Source organism: Tyto alba, unplaced genomic scaffold (genome assembly GCF_018691265.1).
Source record: "Tyto alba isolate M040663 unplaced genomic scaffold, T.alba_DEE_v4.0 Super-Scaffold_1000006, whole genome shotgun sequence".
In the NCBI taxonomy this organism is placed as follows: domain Eukaryota; kingdom Metazoa; phylum Chordata; class Aves; order Strigiformes; family Tytonidae; genus Tyto; species Tyto alba.
Genome location: NW_024881272.1, coordinates 31,486,042 through 31,506,657, shown reverse-complemented (window position 1 = coordinate 31,506,657; position 20,616 = coordinate 31,486,042). Strand labels below are relative to the sequence as shown.

At 38.7% G+C, this 20,616-nt stretch overlaps 1 protein-coding gene across 8 annotated transcripts in view; it reads right to left on the bottom strand.

Moving 5' to 3' along the window:
• FGGY (FGGY carbohydrate kinase domain containing) overlaps positions 1-20,616 on the bottom strand; it is a 325,810-nt gene that overhangs the window by 121,151 nt on the left and 184,043 nt on the right. For all 8 annotated transcript variants that reach the window (XM_033008779.2, XM_033008783.2, XM_042807464.1 and 5 more), the window contains 3 exons: positions 12,565-12,777; positions 10,537-10,648; positions 8,632-8,783 (listed from right to left, as the gene is read on the bottom strand). In XM_033008779.2, coding sequence (XP_032864670.1) covers positions 8,632-8,783; positions 10,537-10,648; positions 12,565-12,765 — 465 coding nt within the window. In that variant the 5' untranslated portion in view covers positions 12,766-12,777. The remainder of the gene's footprint in view (positions 1-8,631; positions 8,784-10,536; positions 10,649-12,564; positions 12,778-20,616) is intronic.

The following is a 20,616-nucleotide window of genomic DNA, read 5'->3' as shown; positions in this document are numbered from 1 at the left end:
AAATACACACACAGAATTTCACATGAGCTCCAGCATCTGATACAATTTTCTGGAGACACCTTGAGGCACATTCTCCTTGGGAAAGCTGAAAGAGCTTTCACATTCACATTTTACTGGTTTGCTGAGGTAGTCTGTTTCTGTACAGGAAACCTTATCGAATATGTAGTTTTCTTGTAAAATGAAGTGATCTTCAGACATCTAATGTTTCTGAAAATGCATTTTTTTCCACCAGAAGTAAAATGTGTCTAGAAGCATCAAAGTTGTCCTGACTTTTGTTGCTGCTAATACAGATTAAATATGAATCAAATTATCCTAAATGCCATTACAGACAGCCTTCATATTAGATGCCTGTTGGTCATGGGATTAACCATGGTCTTTAAGCAAGACGTCTCATTTAGCACAGGGTATCAGTCTGAATTTCATGGCTACTTATCAGCCAAAACCTACAAATTCAAAAATCATCCCAAACTGGTGGTTAGAAATGTAGATAAAAAAACAGGAGAGACAGATGGAAGCAGAAGAATGTTTTACCATTTAGTGTAATAAAGAAAAGTAGTGTGAGGATTTAAGTTCCACATCAGGTCAAAATCTAAGTCATCTGAAAATCAGAAGAGAGACTCGTTCACTTAAAAACCATCTGCTTTTCCCAATTCAACCCCAAATTTGAATCTCAAACTCCCAGGCAATCTGTAACTGTAGGCTATGTAGTATATCAGTCTCTCTTTTTTCTAAATTACAGAAAACAAATATATATTGTGTGAAAGGAAGAAAGAGGACAACTGAAGACTTAATGCACACACTCATGGGAATATAAGAAACTGATGTCCCATGACCTACCCCAATTCAGACAAAGCAAGAACTTAGAACGTGCATCTCCCACACTTCAGATTGGATGCCAAGCCATGTGACAGAACTATTCTGAGATACCCAAGAAAGGCTCTGAGCAGAAATTCTACCCTTCCCAGAGCCAAGGCTGCAAACTGATTAATTTTGCAACTACGATTTGCACTCTAATTGGTAAAAAAATAACTAACTGAATTATCAGATTCATCTTGAGGCTGGAACAGGGTGGGAGGTGGGGCTTGGAAAATAACCTCTTAGAGTAAGGCTACTGCTGAAGGTGGATAAAAGTGCCTTGCTGCAACACACTATCTCTGCCACCAAGACACTGTTATAGACACGTGCAGGAATTTTCAAATCCCTGAGGCACCCTGAGCATAGCACCACAAATCAGGCAAACATCAGGGTCCAGGCCAGAAAGGGCTACAGAGGAACAGAGCAGGCACGTTAAAGGCAGAGTTGGCAGAAGCTGTATACAAAGCAAGACGGACAATCTACGTGTATGTTGTAAGCTGCATCACACTGCAATAGAGTGGAGAGATACGGCTGGGAGACAGACTGAGTAGGGCATGCTTAGAGATGTAGATGCTTCAAACCTCACAGCTGTTAATCCATTTTTTTAAACAGTACTTCTGCTTGATTAGCAACTGCAACTAAAAGCCAAACTCAACAGTCCAAAGTACAGCTTACGCATACATGTCTGCACTATGTACAGATTTTGATAACACAGAGCTGTTGAAGCATTTATAAACAATTCTAATCAAGAGTTCAGTTCCAAACTCAGTAGCTTGGACTCACTCGCACTTAACATGGAATTTATTATTTATTTTAATGGAAAAATATTCAGTCACATTCAACAAAAAAAAAAAAAAAAAAAAAGCCGGCTGCAAAGGCAGCAAGCAATGGAGAAGACATGCATCAACAAAGAAGCTGTTGCCAAGCTAATGCCAGTACATCCACTATTCCTCTTCCCTCCATAGATAGGGTAAGAGACATTTTAATTGCTTCTGCAGATTATCCCATTGGTAGCTGTAAGTCAGAGGTGTACAGAAAGAAGAACAATAATGCATAAAACAGGAGTTGTAACTAAAGATGTGAACTGTAACATGCAGGAAGATCACTGACCACAGTGCTAGGAAAAAAAAAAAAAAAAAAGAAAATTACTCAAAACATATTAATTTTAGTTATTAATTGCAGAGGAATTATATGCTAGACAGTCACTCTGTGAAGTTATTTTTTTGCTAAAGGAAGGCTCTTCTTTGCTTTTATATACAGTATTAAGAACAGAGTTGTGAAAGCACAGTATAGGAAGACTCCATTTCATTTGAAGACCGTTACCAAGTAAATACCTACTCCCAGTCCAGCACCTCCACCCATTTAGAATAAGATACAGCATCTCTGATTTAATGGGACTAGTATTTTTTTGAAATAGCTGGTTTGTAATGTCATTAGTATGAGGAAAACACAACAAGAATCCTTTCATTTTGGCACTAGCTATAATAAAATTTCCAGCCAGAAATTAGTAAACAAGATTTTTGATTCTGCTACCTCTGGGGAAAAAAAAAATACTAACAGATTAATTCTAGAGCTGGACAAGCCTTCACTGCAGTTTTTACACTGCTCTGTTTAAGCTATGCTCATTGCTGTCACGTTGGTTTGCCATAGCATAGACATCTGTACAGTCATGTTGTACTGACAAACATTTGCAGCAAAATAATTTCCAAGTGAAGGAGTATGTACCTTCATTTTCAGTTCATATGCACACATCTATCTGCCAGAACTATCTACACACTCACTCAGGCAAAGAACATCCAATTTCTTCAGCCAAAGTCAACAAAACAGCACAACTTGCTTAGCAAAGCTGCAAAAAATATACCTGCAACTACAGAAGAACTATTGCAATAATATTTTGCAAGATAATTCTAAACAATTAAGAAATCAAAGAAAATAAGAGCAAGAGGATTGATTTTAATTGGTTATTTTGAAAGACCAAGTAACGAGGGATTACTTTCCTTTTCAATGAAGTTTACATTCAAACTTATCTTATTGATTTCAGGAAGACTGTCAGAATTATCTTTCAGTTAGTGTCAAAATATCTGTGAAAGGATAATGATTCTTTATTTCAACTTCATCTACAGTTGACATCCTTAATTTAGCTGACCACATTCAAAATTCAAATGTGACTTTATCCACAGAAATCAGCTTTTTAAAGAAATAATATATTAATTTTGCTTTACATTACAGATTTAACACTGGACTCTCTTTATCACCACACACAGTCCACACAGGCAGAGAAATATAATGCTCCTCATAAGTGGACCACAGATGTGCACACTGTAACAAGACTGCCCCATAGGCTATACGGTAGCTGCATTCGGTTGATCATTCACTGCAGACAGCTGTCCCCGACATGCAAACTCCCTTTGCAGTGATGGCTTTGTCACACGAACACCTATCTGTGATCACAAACATCAAGACCACCCAATTAATTTAATGTAGACGAGCCACCAGGTGCCAGAGGGTAAAATGAATCAGCAGCAAACAAACTAAATTGAATGCAAGCCAATACAATTCATACAAAAGATCTCAAAAGGCCTATTATGGCCTTCATAGTTTAATTTCTTAATTCAAAACCGCAACGGAATAGCGATGAAGAGTTGGGAGAACAGAATACACCCTAAAGCCACTAGCCTCTAGTTAAATCTCTCTTCTGTGTACAGTGGGAATGTAAGGAGATGAAATGTTAAAGCATTATATGGAAAAGAAAGTCAAAAAGAAGCAAATAAGAGTAACCTGTGACTTTGAAGAAAAACTGCAACATCATTCTGGAAAAAAATATAAGTCAAGTGTAACAAGAAAGCCACAAAAGATAAGGACCAGTAGCTACTCTTACAATGATGTCAGCTCATTCCTCACACCAAGTGAGGTCATCTTCAACTTTAATTCTAGTAATATGATGATGGAAATGGAAAAGCACAGTGAGGTCACCTTAGCCCTCTCCCCCTTCTCCTCCCTCCTCATTACTTCCAGATAATTCAGAGTAAATTTGCAAAGTCATATGCTTCAGTAATACTTTCAATTGCTTGGATGAAAATTCTTCAACAGAAATTCAATTCCTTTCTTTGAGAGACAGCCTAACCACTCAAAACTTAGTAATATCGCAGAACTGACCTACGCAAGACCCTTCCTCACAGAGGTCAGATTTTCAGATACTACAGTCAATAGAGCCCAAGGCAAAAACCGAGAAGACAGGATCTCCTAATTTGGCCTTCCTTAGCATTGTGGAAAGGGAGAGGGAAGCTTTGATGACAATGTACACACCATTAACCTACAGGTATAACAGCAATCCAGAGGGTCATTTAGTATCAATATCTTAAATAACTTCCAAAAGTGCTAGTTAGTCTCCTAAATGACCCTTAACAAACTAATTTAGCTTACAGTCACATTTGTGCAACTTACTTTGTATTAGCAAGACTGTGGTTTCATATGACTGAATCCACAGAATATGGAACATGGAAAAGTCAAGGGAAACCTTGAATATTTATTGGTTAGGCAATAAAGTCAAAAAGAAACATTTATATTTATGCCACCCTAAATAAACTTTGAAGCTCAAGTAAAAAATGTTAAGAGTTCCAAAGAACTGTGGATCCACCGAAAGGAACATATTTCATTAGGACTAATTTGAAGGTTCTTCTCATTACATGCTGTTTATTGTTACAAATAGATGAGGATTGATTAAAAGAAAAGCATCAAACATTTTCCCAATGACACAAAACTTAACTCTTCTGGTTTACTTCAATGGATTTATAAATTGTTCTTAATTATTAGTACCAGGTTATTTTCTAATAACTTCCTATAAAAAGCAGTTATTTTCCCCACTGCACCCTCTCTGCAAAACCTAGATCATTGCAAGCAGATATGGAATGTGCACAGCACCAATCCCAGGCAAAAATGTACAGGGGAAAATACCAACGACATTTAATAGCAGAAACATTAAATTCCTGGGGAGTTCAAAAAAAGTTCCACGGAATTCAACACAAAAGTCAGCAGTGAATCTTCGTATATTAGGGTGTACTCGCTGACCTGGAGCATGACTGTACAAAGTGTATGGCTGTGGTTTTTGTTTTGTTTATAAATGTTTTTTTTTTTGTTTTGTTTATCCATGTGTTGTAGCCATGTCAAGCTTTCTGATCAAAATCTTTCCAGAAACATGATGTCTACCAAAGGGACAAACGCCCACAGTAGCTTCTGCATACACCTTAGTTTAGCCAGTTTTGATTATGGCCAGTCATGGAAGAATGTGCCCTACCCACTGTTTGCCTTAAGTTCCTGTGATACTGTCAGATATATGACAACATTAGGGAGGAATATTAAAAAAGGATTAAGGAAGGACAATGAAAAAGCATCCCTGTGGTCCATGGCATGGAGATGTTGACTGGGGAATGATATAGTTCACTGTCTCATACATTTCAAGAACTAAAAGGCAAATGAAATTTTAGGAACTTGTTTTGGAAAAAAAGATACCTGTTCACACAAAGTACAGTTAAACGATGAAACTCATTACCACAGGACACAGTGGGTGCAAAAATTACATGTGGGTTCAGAAAAGATTATCTAAATTCATAAAGCAAAAAACTCACTACTAATCAGACAAATAATGAGTCAAACAGATTTCTGGTCTGACCCAATACAGTTCTTGCATCAAGCAGCAGGCTGCACCACTTGCAGTTGGATGGCTGGAAATACTTCTAGAAATACTGGGAGTATTTTCAGAAAAAACCTGAACCAACTGTACATATTTGCAGAGGTTGGCAGAAAATTCTGGGAGAGCATTTTACAGTATAGCAACAGACTTTTGAGATGCTTTGAGAGCGATCTTATTTCAAAGCAGCTCCTCAAGCTGCATGGCTCACTGGAGCAAGCAGTAGCTTTGTATGAAAGGTTATTTCACATATGATACTGAAAGCATAAGCAGAGGTGAGGATTTAAGATAGATAAATAAACCCCTCACATCTACTGTACTTCAAAGAAATCTTGCTGGTAGCATATTTGGTGACATTTAGTAGTCAGGAAGGCTGGAGAGATTGAAGGCCATGATCACAGCCAGGCACAGAGTGTGGGCAGACACTATGTAAAACTCCCCAGGCAGTTCTGCCAACACATCCCAGCCCTAACATTCCGTGCTCATAACAATCCCATTTTGGCCCTCTCCTCAGCAACACCAAGGGCCATGTTTTTAAAAAGAGTCTAATTTTATGCCCATGAAGTTTCCATCTAGCCAACTGATGCAACGTGTGGCCTGCACAAACCAGGTACAGTACAGTCATCTTTCTGAGTACCAGCCATCACAATTAAATAGAAGAACAATGGGATTTCCGATTTCAACTTTCCAAAGCTTTCAGATATTCTCAGTTCAAAAGGATAAAATCTTTCTTTCTGCCTGCTAATCTTGTGACTCTCCCAAGGGATGTGAAAACCAAACTTCCTTTTTGCCAGCTTGTGCATTATCACTAGCTTAAAAAATAATCCTGCAATCAGAATAGAATATTTTTTCTTTGTGATGTATGAGCTAGATCAAAATCTCACTCTGCCATGCCTCTGGGAACTGTGCAGTATTAGCAGGAGGGAAATACACTAAGCACAGAAAAGAAAGACGATACAACTTAAAAAAACACGAAGGAAACACTAAGTAGCATTTTATAAGTAGTTTTCCTGACCATGCCTTTAATACCTGTGTCATAGTTTCTTCATCTATAAAATATTAATAACAAAAGAATCAGAAGAGGCTTAAGTAATTTATTATTTGTAGACCACTTGAAGACACTCCACTGAATAACAACATATGTGCAAACTGGTGTTTTAGCTCTGATTTTGAGAACCTGACATTCAAAGTTATTGTGAAATTTTACTTCCTTGGCAAAAAGTGAGAACATTTGCATTACATGAGGCTGATCTTTAGCTGTCAGAGGCTAACATGAACCTTTGCTGATAGCCCTAGAAGTCATGTAATACACAGGTGTGTTACTGTGATTGGCACTGAAAATAAACCGCCACTCTTCATACAATTCCTTTCACCCTCCTCTTGGCAACAAGTAGAAAAGCAGTAAGTAGACTTGATCACATACCTCTCCAAAGCTAAAAAGTTTAACACTACATGCCCACATCTCAACTGATTACAACCGACTCCATAATAAACGCTACTGTTCCTTCTCATGAGCTAGCTGAGGTGCTACTGTAGATGTTGCTTAAGGTGCCCGAATTAAGCAAGGTAAGCTTAAGCAGTTTAACAGTATGTCTTTGCTAGTCCACTCAGGATGAAGGAACTGTCACCTGAGCCGCTCAGCAAGTAGATACTGAGGTAAAAAAAACCCTCTCATAAGGATAATAATCTCTTTAGCTGGTAGGTTAGGAGCTAAAAGGGGACATATGAACAAGCCCTGTTCTGTAATGCCCTTCTGCCAGGCAATTTCTGCTACTGGCTGGCATGTAGGGTAGGTCAATTCTACTTCCTACCAACTTTCTCATGGAGGTAACAAGACCTGCAAAACTCTCTCTCCTCTTTATACTACAAGAATTATATTAGAGGGCTTTGAGGCCACAACATAGACTTATTCCTCTGGGTGACCACACTTGAAGACCCCATTATCTGGCCTTTCCTCCCAGCCAGGTACTGAAATTCCAGACCCTGCAATATAAAAATATTTTAAACACAATGAATTCTCCTAAGGTTTTTACAGCTTACATTTTATTATGTATATAATGACTGACATATGATACTCACAGCTCAGGAAGGAAAGAACTAGTAGATGGATATTCATATTTCAGTGTAGCATCTACAAACAACATTAATTATCCTCTATTATCATTAATCTGTCAGTACCTGCTTTGACCAGTTACTTCCTTTGACTTTCCCCAATCTGCACCTTGTTATTATATGACATTTTGTGTTTGTAAGGACAGAAGACTTTGGCTGCTTGAAACTGGCAGCAAGTAATTTACATTTGGGCTTTGTTAAAATGACACCAAGCATCACTGAGACCAAATGTAAAACCCAGATTGGAGGAGGTATAAAAAATTCAAGTGTCAAGCATTTCTCCTTTTATCTGACAGTTATTATTAAAAGGCCATATGTCATTCTGTAACACAAAATTTAAACACAAGAGACAGCGGTAGAGTTCCACATTATGAACAGAGCACCCTCCCTCTACAGGTGGTCTACTTCCTACAGATGGGACAGAACTAAACTGAAGCTCTAACTGAACAGTTTCTCTACCAGCAGCCAGTGACATCACACATCCCCGCACTGTGGGATGTGGTGCCTCAAAGGCAGGACCTCTGGCCAGGATACCCCATGTTAAGATGGTGATGTTTTCAAATTTCTGTAGATCCATCCCAGCAGTAGCACCTACACCCTTGTGAGCATGTCCAGCTACCATAGTTGGAGCAGGAAATACGCCTCCATAACTAAATCCCAGGGTACTTCAAGTACTCATTCATTACCTGCAACTAAACTTATATGTATAACTAATCTTAAAATTAGGTAAGAAAGGCATATGAAATGTTTCAATCAGAAAACACCAAATTTCAATAAAATCAAAGATATTTCTAAATATTTGAGAGGAAAAAAGAACGTCAAAACATTGTTGTCACAACTTAAGGCTGGCCTTACTTTGAATGCTTTTGGGTTCAACACTAAGGCTGAAAACTTCTGTTTTAGAAATTTTATTCTCGGAAATTAATAAAGGGCACTAATAATTAGTAACAACTCATCACAGTTTTAGATGTACTCACTTCCTTTATCCACAGCAATTTAGGTGGCTGCATTTCCACAGACATCACGCCCCCTACATAGCTCAAAACCCTGTGTTGCGTTGCATTGATACGCTCAACTTGACTGACTGCACGATGGTCCATCCACATAATAACATTCCTATAGTTTTGTCCTTGGGAAAAAGAATTAAAAGAAAAAAAAATATATTACTTTAGGTCTGGTTTAACCCCATCTTAGTACTGTAAGTTACTAGACCCTAAGCTGCTTCACACTTTCACTTCTACATAGAAAACTCAAATTCTATTTGTGTTAATAATCCACAGTAGATATCTAAAGATAAATTCTAACCCCCTGAGCCTTTAAGATATGCTGAGCACTGAGAATACTGACTGAAACCAATCAGGCTTGTGAGCACACAAGAACTTTGAAACCCCAGCTTCTTGAAAAAGTACACATATTTAGCTAAAAATATAAAAAAGCATTTTGGTGACTAAGAACTAAAAATGTGACAAAATCTGAGCAATCACATATAAACTGAAATTATTTCAGCTAGTCAGCTAGCTAGGTAGTTACAGGGATTCTCTTTCTTCCTCTATTGTTATGAGAAGAGCCACCCTATTTACCACTTTCAGAAATACTGTTGCAGGGGGGTAGTTTGCTGAAATGCTTTTATTTTAGATGTAGAAGGAAAAAGCACTCTCTAAGATGGGAACAAGAAGCAAAGGACGTTTTATCAAAATTAACCTACGGAGAACCTGCTGGACAGTTGGAAGAGTAATCTGCATGACACTTCATATTCCTCTCTTGCTAAATACACTGCACACTCAACTTCATGACACAGACAGTCATGCTCACTCTTGAAAATATACGCCAAGGGAAGGCAGAAATATGAGGCACACCAATATTTCTAACATGGAATAAAATACAATTTAGAACTGTGAGACTGCCTGAAGCCACATCATTGCATACCCATACCAGTGTGACAGTATTCAGTGCATTCTTGTCTTTTTATTTAACAACACTGGGTAAACTCAAAGTTCTTGGGGATATCAGAGAATAAAAACTGAATTTGACTCAATAGACCAAAATAGCCCCAGACATCATTAGGCATTGAACACATTGTAAGAGACTCTCGAACTGAAAAATAAATAATCTCATCTAAATTTAGCAAAGGACATTTTGGGGGCAAAGCTGGTTTTTTGAGAAGGATAAGAGGAGATGACAAATACATCTGAGAATAGAAAGGGAACATACACAGAATTGTGATTATGGCTCTGTAACTACTGATTTAGCACACACCTGATCTTAAATGGGATTCAATGCAAAAAAAGTACATCAGACTTTTCTTGAGTCTTCTGAATCATCTACTCAAAAACTAATAAAAAAAAATAAAATTTTTAGAAGAAGTCACAGACTGTTTCAGAAGTCTAGTACTGTCCTAGACAAAGAGAGAACACCAGTGTAATAAAATTCACAAGCTGAACCTCTTCCCTGCAGCTCCATGACAGAGTAAGCAGTTAGACTTTACTAACACTAACATTTTTAGCATTCCTTTAGCCAGTACGGATGGGCATTTATACACACTGTAAAAGCCATGATTAGTAAAGTCTGAAGGAGGAGAAAACATACAGAAAAGAAAATCAGCATAGATTTCTCTAAGAAGCAGTCTCTCTGAGTCAAGGTGAATGAATTTGATATTAGGATGCCGAACATTTAGCCAAATAGTAAGTCTCATCTCAAATTTATTTTTGCAGTAGAATTAAAATAGTAAAAACAGAAAAAAAAATCTTATTGTAAAAGGATTTTTTATCATCTGTATCTCCAAGAGTCAGCCCTGTAACCTGGCATTTGGCTGAAATTCTAAGTTTGCTCACATCAGTGGTAAAACATGCACAGTAACACCAATTTTCATGCTGGAGTCCTACCTTCACAGTTGACTGCCAAAGGTTGGAACTGTTTATCCACAACAACAAGGGAACACGTAGCATCAAAACCAACCCCTCGAATCTGGCTAGCATCTACTCCACAGACAACTTTCTGCAAATATACAAAACACACATGAATACAAATATATCCATATATATGCAGGTACCATGTGAACTAATCAGTACAGAAAATAAATTATACTTTAGAAATGCAAGCTCAAACGCGGAAATTTTTGAGATGCAGTATTCTCTAACACCTTTAATAAAAAATACACCAAATTACCAAAAATTCTTTGGTTTTCAAAACTGATTTCAAAGGTCCATGAAAGGCTCTTCAATAGCTTTTTAACCTTACTAGCCACAGTCCTGGATAAAAGCAGGAAGCACAAAAATATCAAAAAATAAAGGTAGCAGAAAAGCAGCAATGTTAATTTTCTCTCTTTCCTAAAAGCTTGGAGTTGAGCTGCATGTCAAACATGGACACAGGATTAGGGCCAAGTGTTTCCATCTGTGACTTCACTCAGTTCCCACCTGTGGAAGCAAAAGTCTTCCAGAATTGCATTGGTAGTATTGTACACAGCTTTTTGTCTTGCGATACTCAAGGGTCCAAAAAACAAGTTGGTCAAAACCAGTAGCAGTGATGATACCTCTGCAATGCACACCTTTTCAAAAGCTCTGCTACCAAGAGTTTGGATAGCATACTCTTTGGAAGATTTTCCAAAAAAAATCACCACCCCATAATGTCTGAACTTCATGGCTTCCAACAGCACTGGAAAAAAACTCACAACACCCACATGGATTAAGTTCCAAGTGAGGATGCAAGACACCTAAAATGTAATGCAGTAATAAATTGCCACTTCTCAGCAACAATAAAAATATCATTATTTTAATTAGCACTAGAATGAAAGGCTTTCACTAGACTTGCCACAGTGCCAGTCTCTTACTGGCTCTGTAAAGCTATAGTTTCAGAGAGCATATTTTATTGCTTACGTAAAAGAGATTGTATTTAAAGAGGTCCAGAGCAAAACCAAAGCAATTCACAAAGAGAAAAATCAAATAAGAAGAATAAAAGACTTGCTCTGCTTTAACATCAAGCTGTTCTTCCCTGACACTCCCTTCTTTTCCTTCCTTCCCCCTCACCTCATCTCCTTCATCTCAGGGCATTTTTGCAGAGCCAAGCTCATTAATGTTTGAAAAGGCTGATCAATAACAAGAGAATGGGTGAACTGTCCATCTGCAAATTACCAAGCATATCATGAATATTTAAAAAGCCAACCTTAGAACATGGAGCAGGCTGGGGCTTTATTAAGAAAGATGAAATGGCCTACCTGTGCACTACCAAGCAAGGTCACTAATTTACTTTTACCACCAGCATGTACAGGCAGATCCTTGAATCAGAGGGCACACTTTTCCCCTTATAGTAAGGTTTATTTCAATCTGGTTTTATGCTTGATACTATCCACAAACGTATATAATTTTTTTTGGTCTTGTAATACTGGATCCTCTTATAATGAGGATCACAGGTGACAGACATTATGTTAAGCACCATCCACAAACCAGATTACAATTTCTCTACAATAAATGTTCCTTTGTGACTCCAGTGCAGCACAATGCACATCTTTAAATATATGCATTACCAGGTTCTGAGCAACCTTGACTCCTCAAAGAACTGTCTCGTGGCTAGAATATACACCAGCCAAACAAAATCCACAGATGTGAATCCTGAAAGCAGTGGGTAAAGTCCTCCTGCTGAGCTAACAGCGCAAAGGAAAGCCTTTCATTCTATTTTCAGCTGTAGCACAAGCTTCTTCCACTCTGGCCCTCAGGTCCTCACCTATGTAACAGCAAGAAGCTACATCAGCCATATCCTCAAGGTGCCTTTAATGCACAAGGATGGTTACAAGTGACACAGCAACACGGGGTGCACAGAACTGAATGTTAAGGGTCAGTGAGTGACTGGAAGACCTTAAACTTCCGTATCTTGAAGAGCTACTTGCAACACATATCTCCTTCATTTTCTTCACGTACCTTTGTGACTGAGCAACAAGCAGCCCATATGTCTGCAGAGGATTGCTCGTAGTGGTCTGGTTGGGGCTCCCAAATTTGGATTGGCTGATCTGCATGTGCCACTACTGTCCCGAGCCCATCTACCAAAGCCGCGCGAACGCTTGCTGACCCAACATCAATTCCAACATAGTATTTTACTGGAGTCTGCTTCTTACTGTGCATTTTTAATAAAACCTGTTGGGGAAAAAAAAAAATAAAAAAAAAAGGAGGTTAAAACCATAAAATGACTGATGGTAGAAAACTGTTGAACAGGACAGGAGAGATGCTGTACAGGCACTGTGGTTAATAACTTTTTTGCAGCAAATCTTCACTTGGAATTTTTTAATTAAATTGAGTTTTCAAGTCTTGTACTAGTCATACCATTTTTAATTCAAATTCTGCACATAAATTACATGGCACTGAAGCTCCTGAAGAGCAAACTGTAAATCTGCATGTAAGAATATGCATGCTATGATAAAGTTCATGCATTCATACCACCAAGGAAATGAGCTGTGGTCATACAGTATCATGTCTACGTAAAGGCAAAAAGAGGGAAGGAGACAGGAAGGGAAGGAAAGGGTACGGTTCCAAACTCAACAGCAATCAGGAACTGGTGCTTTACACAGAAGGGAAATTTCAACCTGGGTTTTCCTGTATTCTGGCAGATCAGGAAACTGCTGAGGCCTAGTATGTTAGATTCACCTCTGGACAAGACAGCAAGAACCACCACAGATATGTCATTGCCTCGATGCAAACAAATGATACTTGTGAAGTAGTGAAAGGGGTGGCGTGCCTGGCTCCACCGAACCCTGACCTGAAGAGGAAGGAGGAGCCAAGAGCTGCTGACTCCCATAGAGCCAACCAGCTAATGAGTGGCACATTGCTGCTGAATGAGATGGTGAGTCAGGCTGAATTTCTGCAGAATCTGGAAACAGTTTCCACTCCCTCAAAAAAGTGGTGTGATGTTGATAATTAAAATAGCTAAGTGACAATCTGGTACATACTACCCAATTTTGAGCCCTCCAAAGGAAACAAACAAACAAACCAACCAACTAACCAACCAACCACCTAAAAAACAAACCTGTTAGGTTTTTAAGTTACCCACCATTAATCCACACAACTTTTAAGATTCAGAAAGTAATCTGCTGAAAATGTTATGAGAGCATCCCAGAAAATCTCTGCCTACTGATAACCTACAAGAACAAAGTGAGGTTAATTGATCTAATTATTCACAATGAGTTGCTTATTTCACTACATTATGTTTAACTATTTGACATTTAACACAGTGACAAATACACTGTACTTAATTTCTCACAGTTTGTCCTTAATTAATGGTTAACATTTACATTTTAATCAAGATGGGAGAATGCTAAGAGCTGTTATAAAGTATTTGAAACATCAGACAAGTACCAAGTTTAGTGTTTGTATGAATCTATTAAGCCACTGAAACAGACAAAACTCAGCTGACACACAGATTCTGATTTCCAGAAAATGAATGGATCAATTATAATTTGATGAACACACAGTATTTACAGAGCACCAAAGTGGCTCTACTTAAAAACAGCCCATCTGCCCCAAAGAAGTCACCTGGATTACTTCTCTGTATGGAAGATGGGTTGGTTAGAGGGAGGGTCATAGACAAAGGGGAAAAGATTTGGAAAGTACTGCTTAGTAGAACAATACGATTAGTCACATTTCAAATTAATCCCTTTAAAAAAAAAAAAAAAGCAAAACAGAAACAAAAAACAAACAAGCAAAAAAACAAAGAACAAAACAAAACAAAAACAAAAAACAAAACAAAACAAAAAAAAAAAAAAACCAACCAACCAACCAACCAACCAACCAAAAAAAACAGAAAACCCCCTAGAATTTAGTGGCAAAATATACCAAAAGCCTGATAGAAAAAGCAGTGGAACAGAAAGTGATGGAAGTCCTCTTTCTACCTTCAGGTAATAACAGCTGATCATATAGCCACAACATAAATTGTAATCAACTTGGAAACAATGTTTTTTATTTGTTTTATTTCTACAAGGCAGAAAACCAAGGCCTTCTTTTTCCCCCTGAAACATCCTGAGTACAGGCCAGGATTTATCCTTGGTGTCAGTTTGAACACAGTGTCGGCACAATGTAAGTGGCTGTTCACATCTACGGGTGGCTTGCAACCACTGCTGTTGATGGCTATTACAGATCTGTAATCACTGAGGGTTAGAGGTAGCAGGTGAAATACAGAAGAGCTGGGGGGGGGGGGGGGGGGGGGAAAGTCAGTCCCTTATCTCAGAAAACTCCAAGCATCATTCTGGATAATAATTAAGCAGTGTAACAGCTGAACTAGGAAAAGTTTCATCAGCCCTTAAAACAGCATAAGACAACACCTTGGCTAAAGAAAACTACCCAGCTTCCCCCCATCCTACCCCTTAAATGCTTCACGGAAATGCAGCTAGTCTGTGGAGATTTGTTATCACAGCCCAGAGGATCATTTTGTACTGCCTGAATCTGTCATTTCATGCTTAGACTACCGCTGCTGAGGGCCAAGGACCATTTTTTTGTTCTTCACATTAGCATGAGGGATTTCTGTCCATCACTACAGCTCCTAAGTAGCCTGGCACAAGCGGAAGCGGTTATCACACTGCATTCTGCATGCCCCATGGCAGGGTCACCAGACGAAGCTGTACAGATCATTAGCTTCTAGCCATATCAGAAACTAGAAAAAAATCAAAGCTATAAAGCATATTGTGGTACTGATGGAAACACTAGCTGCTCTCTTTCAGCATACTGATTCTGCCCGGTAGATTAGGTGCAATACACACTAATCTTGTTAAGCAAGGTCATCTGTTCAAGCGATGAGCCATCAGCTAAAAATAACGCTGTGCCATGAGTCTAACACCTAGGAATATTGGCAAGAAAGCTCGCTTTATTTTCTTGGCCCTGGCTCTATGACCTGGTCAGACTAACAAAAGCTAATGCCTCTGTCAGAGAGAGGACAATTCTCCTGATATCAGTGATTAATACTGCATCTGTCAGCTGGGGATACTTACAGCACTCTGCATCTTCCTCTTAGCCCTTGGCTGTAAAAGCAGTTTCAAGACATTCTTTTCAAACAGATGATGTTCACTTTTTAATTTTGCACTCCATCTCCTCAAAGCTTAAAAGGCTGGCTGCAGATGCTGCTAGCTACTTGCAAGAAATTTTACTATAAAGAAATTGCATAAGACTGTTCCTGATACTATCTCATGTATTTCCCTGCTTTTCCCTATTTCGGCACTGCCTTTAGCTGCTGACTCATAAAAAAAGGAGAATAAACCACAAGCTGCAAAGATTTTTTTTTTTAACATAGGCAAATCTTTCTTACTTGCTTTTCACAAAATACAAATAACAAAAGGAGCATTTTACATCCTGCCTCCTTCTCACAAACACACACATACACAATATTAGTCTAAATTTTTATTTCTCTTCCTTGTATGGCAGCCTTGATTTTAGCTCATTAATGTGCTTTAGCTACTTAGAGAACAAGCTTAACAGATGTTAGAGAATTAAGCTCATAGTACCTCCTACTCAGCACTTAAAATTATGGCTTTGCATTGGATTCTTCCCACAAACATTTGAAACCTGGAACCCAATCAGCCCATGTAATGTTTACTTTCCTTTTTTTCCTTACTAAGCAACCAGGATGTGCATGTGCGAGTGACTGTGCAGGAATTGGAGTTTGTTTATATGCTCAAACAGTACATATCAGTCTATGCATATCCATTTTTTTATTTCTGTAAATCAGTGGACATAAGTGAGAGTTAAGTAACAGAGTCCAAAACCAAGAATCACAAACATATTTTAACTGGTCTTTCTCTGAGTAATGCTCACCCAGATTTGCAAAGCAATACTTCAATACCTTACGAAAAAAGGTTAAAAGTAAATATTAATCCTTTTTTTCAAGCACAGCAAGCACTAAGTTACCAAGGCTGTTCAAAGTATAGCATCTCTGCAATAGGATCTGATCTGATCTTGCAAAACATGATTTGATGCCAAGGGTTTTTCTGGAATACCAATCACTTGGTATGCCACCCACCTGTCAACCGGATCCACAAAAAGCACTGTCATCTCTAGGTCACAAGTGTCACCAATTAGGGACTCCGCCTAAAGGTATTTCTTCAGAGCCTAAGAACTCAGCAGTGAGGTCGATAGAAAATATTTAGCCAAAGTACTTTAATAAGAATTTAAAGAGGAATGTTGTAATTCAGTTTTGCTTACAGAAGATTCCTTTGGTACAAGAGGAAGCTCCAAATCAGAAATGAAGAAACTCTTTAATGGAGTTCAGAGGTAGGAGAAGGTCCCAGCACAAACTTCTTGCTTTGCAATCCAGACACCAACATTCCTTGACATGTGCAAAAACTTTGTGCGAATAAAACTTTGGTTTGGATTTTGTATCTACTGGATTCTTAGCATACATCTTCTGCAGTCGATACAATCATGATGAAAACAGCAATCCAGAAAAACAATTGAAATAAAAAGTCCTAAAGGTCCAGACAGACAGGCCAATTCCTTGAGGACAGTATTCCTAATAAGACACCAAAATAGTTGATGCAGGGATGATGCACGTTTATGGACTTCCCAAGTAGTGGAAGGCAGTGGTGGTAATACCACTACCTTCTATGCCCCTGAAGTAAAAGGCCTTCAAAACTTCAATACAGCTTTGCCTATCCATTACATAATTAGGGCCTCATATTTACAACTTATTATTTGAATGTGCAAACGGAAAGAGAGGGAGAGAGAAAAAAAAAAATAAAATTAAAAAGACATGTCCAGCTTGACCATGTTAGTCCATGACTATAACTGCTAAGACAGGACGAGAAGCCAAAATTCCCTCCAAGCACTAAAGCAGCAATGGCCTCTTTCTTTGCAAATCACAGCAGGGACAGAATGGCTTTTCAAACAAGCATTTATGATCAAAGGGCTACAACATATGATAAATATTTATATGGCCCATTAAATAATAGTCTGTATAAATATTATTCAAAATGTGCATGCTGGAAACCACAGACTTCCCAGTTTATCCTTAAACAAATGTGCTAGTTTTCCCATGTAGGCAATGAAAAAAAGAAGGGGTGAAACTGTCATTTGCAAAAATATTTCTTTAAAAAAAGAAAAAATCCTTAACATTGTTTTCTTTAATTTAAAAGGAATGACTAAGTAACCAGATGACTGTTACATTACAACCAACTACTAAACTCAGTCTGTCCTACCCTACTTCACCGTTACCAAATTGCCAGGACTTACCTTTCTGGTAAAGCTACAGCAGAGGAAGGCTGCACACTCACACGCATGCAGGCCTGAGCTCAGCAGAAGTATTTATCAGTGGCAAGTATAGATTTTATGGTGTTGTGCGCTTAAATACAAGGAATCATGAAGGACTGGCACGTCTCTCTTAAACTTTGATCTTTGGAACGCTGCAGGCTGCCCAGACCCAGTGATCATGGATAAACAGCATGTTTTTAGTAGTGCAGCTGTGCTTTTCTATGGATTACTGAGAAAAACATTAATAGGCTGAAATTAAGCTTCACAGTCTTTGTGTGAAAAGATCTAAATATGTTAAATAAAATCTGCTTTTTGATTGTAGAAAGCAGATATATCGAAAAGAACATTTTTGACATGATACTGGAAATTCAGCCCTTGGTTGGCTTTCTAGGGTTACAGTAAACTAACAAAACTGGTGGTGGTAAAGTGGCAATCTCTTCTTGAAGACAGTGAACTCCCTTTCCTCTTCCAGGATCTTTAATTCCTGTTTGGATGTGAAGAGACAAAGGCGGCACATGTCTGTGTGGGAGAGTGGGAGCAGATGGGGAATTCGAACACTGCGTTGAAGGGCAGTACTAATATAGAATAATACCCTTAAATGCCCAAGGGACTCTGCTATAACTATCAACAAGCATTTATTTTTCAGCTACCCAACAGCAAACAAAACAAAAACAAGGAACAAAAGCACACCTCACCTCCCCTTTTCCCTTCCCAAAACAGAAACACGTACATGCAGGAGATCTCTGTCTTAGGAATGTGAGAACTGTGTTAACAATAACAAAACCGGAATAAATAAAAAACAAGCTGGAGAAAGTATGCTTCTTCACTAAAAAACAAACACTTCCAGATTATTTCATCCATTCTCTGGTAAATTCCATGGAGCTTTCTCACATCTTAGAAAAAGGAAAACCAGCATCAGATAATGCAAGAGACCTCAATATAGCAGTAGAATCAGACCCCAATTCCCAGTCCCATAACACCGAGATGGTTCCACCAAAACTTTCCTAATTGCTGCTGCCCCCCTCCTCACCCACCCCCCTATTGTAACATTGTAACAAAGGCTCAATAAATCCCACCACAGGACTGGAAATATTCGACTTCTTTCTAGTATCTCCTCTTCTCTATATAAATAATTCACTATGTACTAATCTTCTGTAATGTCTCTCCATATCTTTTTTTTTTTTCCTCTCTCTCAGTGTCCAAGACAAAGCCATTACTTCATCGCTGCCTTCTGCCCTTTAATTCTATCTTTTGTATTTTAAATACTTTCAGGCCAAACTTCTTCCACCTGCTCTGATATAAAGCAAGACATACCCCAGTTTATCTTGGTGCAACTAATTAGCAGAGAAATGAAAATGACTAAGCAAATTATTCTAAAGAAATGAGATCCAGAATTTATTTATTTTCAGCTTCTACTGCCTACATAGATATCTCACTCATGAACAGCAGAAAGATGTCAGCATGACCAGTGTCAACAAATATCAAGCTCTTAAATGTACAACAGAGTTGTTTTTCTCTATAATCTGCTCTAGAAGAGATTTGTACTAAAACAGAAAAACGATGCTCTCCTTGAACTCACACTGGCAGATACAGCCCATAGTACAGTTGATCAAATAAGAGCAACGGCATTCTGGACCCTGATTAAAGAGAAGAGCATGGTTGCATTGGGTCAGATGAAAGGTCTAATTAGTACAGTATCCTGCCACGAAGAGCAGAAGCCATAAGAAAAGCATATGCCTGCCCTTTTCATCCAGTGATACTTCCCCAAGACACCTTCTTCCTCCTGCTATCTATCGTAGAGGCACTTCCTGAGCCAGAAATTTTATCTTTAGGATTAGCAGACCATGAAGGCTTTTTCCTCTCTGAATTTGCTTGTGCTTTGTGAATCCAGGGAAACTTTTGTAACTGCAAACTACTGTAGTAATAAGTTATAAAGTTCTGTGTAAACAATGCAAGAAAAAGTCCTCTCATTTGTTCTGAGTATGCCACCTGCTAGTTTTGTCTGATGTGCCCAAGTTGCTGAGCCAGGGGAGACATTAAGCAATTGCTCCATATTTACCTTCTCCAGAGAATCTTGGTTATATCACACTCTGAGTCGTCCACTGCAACTATCTACAGACATGGGTGATGAGCTGAACTCACAATCTTAACATGGTCTGGTAAGTCAAAAAGCATTTTTCTGCTCTCTGACTGTTCATGGATGTGGCAATAATAAGTACCATAATACCGTGCCATAGTAAGTACTAATAAGCAGCAAGTAACGATCCCAAGATTGCTTCAGGCAAGTAGAGATACTGCTCAGAGATGCTCACAGTAGAAAAATAACTTGGTGTCAACTGAGACATACTGCTTTGGAGCACAGAGGTAGCTATGGAAAGCCTGGGATTTCAAACTTCAGGCAGTTCCCAAAACACTGGCCCTCAAAGTGTGTCTAAACAGAGGGATCCAGGAGCTCCTCCCAACTATATGCCTGGAGAAGACTTAAGGCTACTGCTCACCCTGGTTTTCTTTGGAGGGAAGATCAAGGCACCCACAGTGGTTGCATGCCCTGATAGGCTCCGCACTGCAACAGGCACAAGACTAACCACACAGCACGCCTCGCAAACAGCCAGGCTGCCTAGCCTGTGAGACCAAAGACAGACAAGCTATCTCACTCTAAGATTATCAGTGTGACAGTGGTAAACTGGGCTGCCCCATTTGTTTCCCGCCCGTAAATACACCCCACAAAAGAAACAAGTTCAGCTCTCC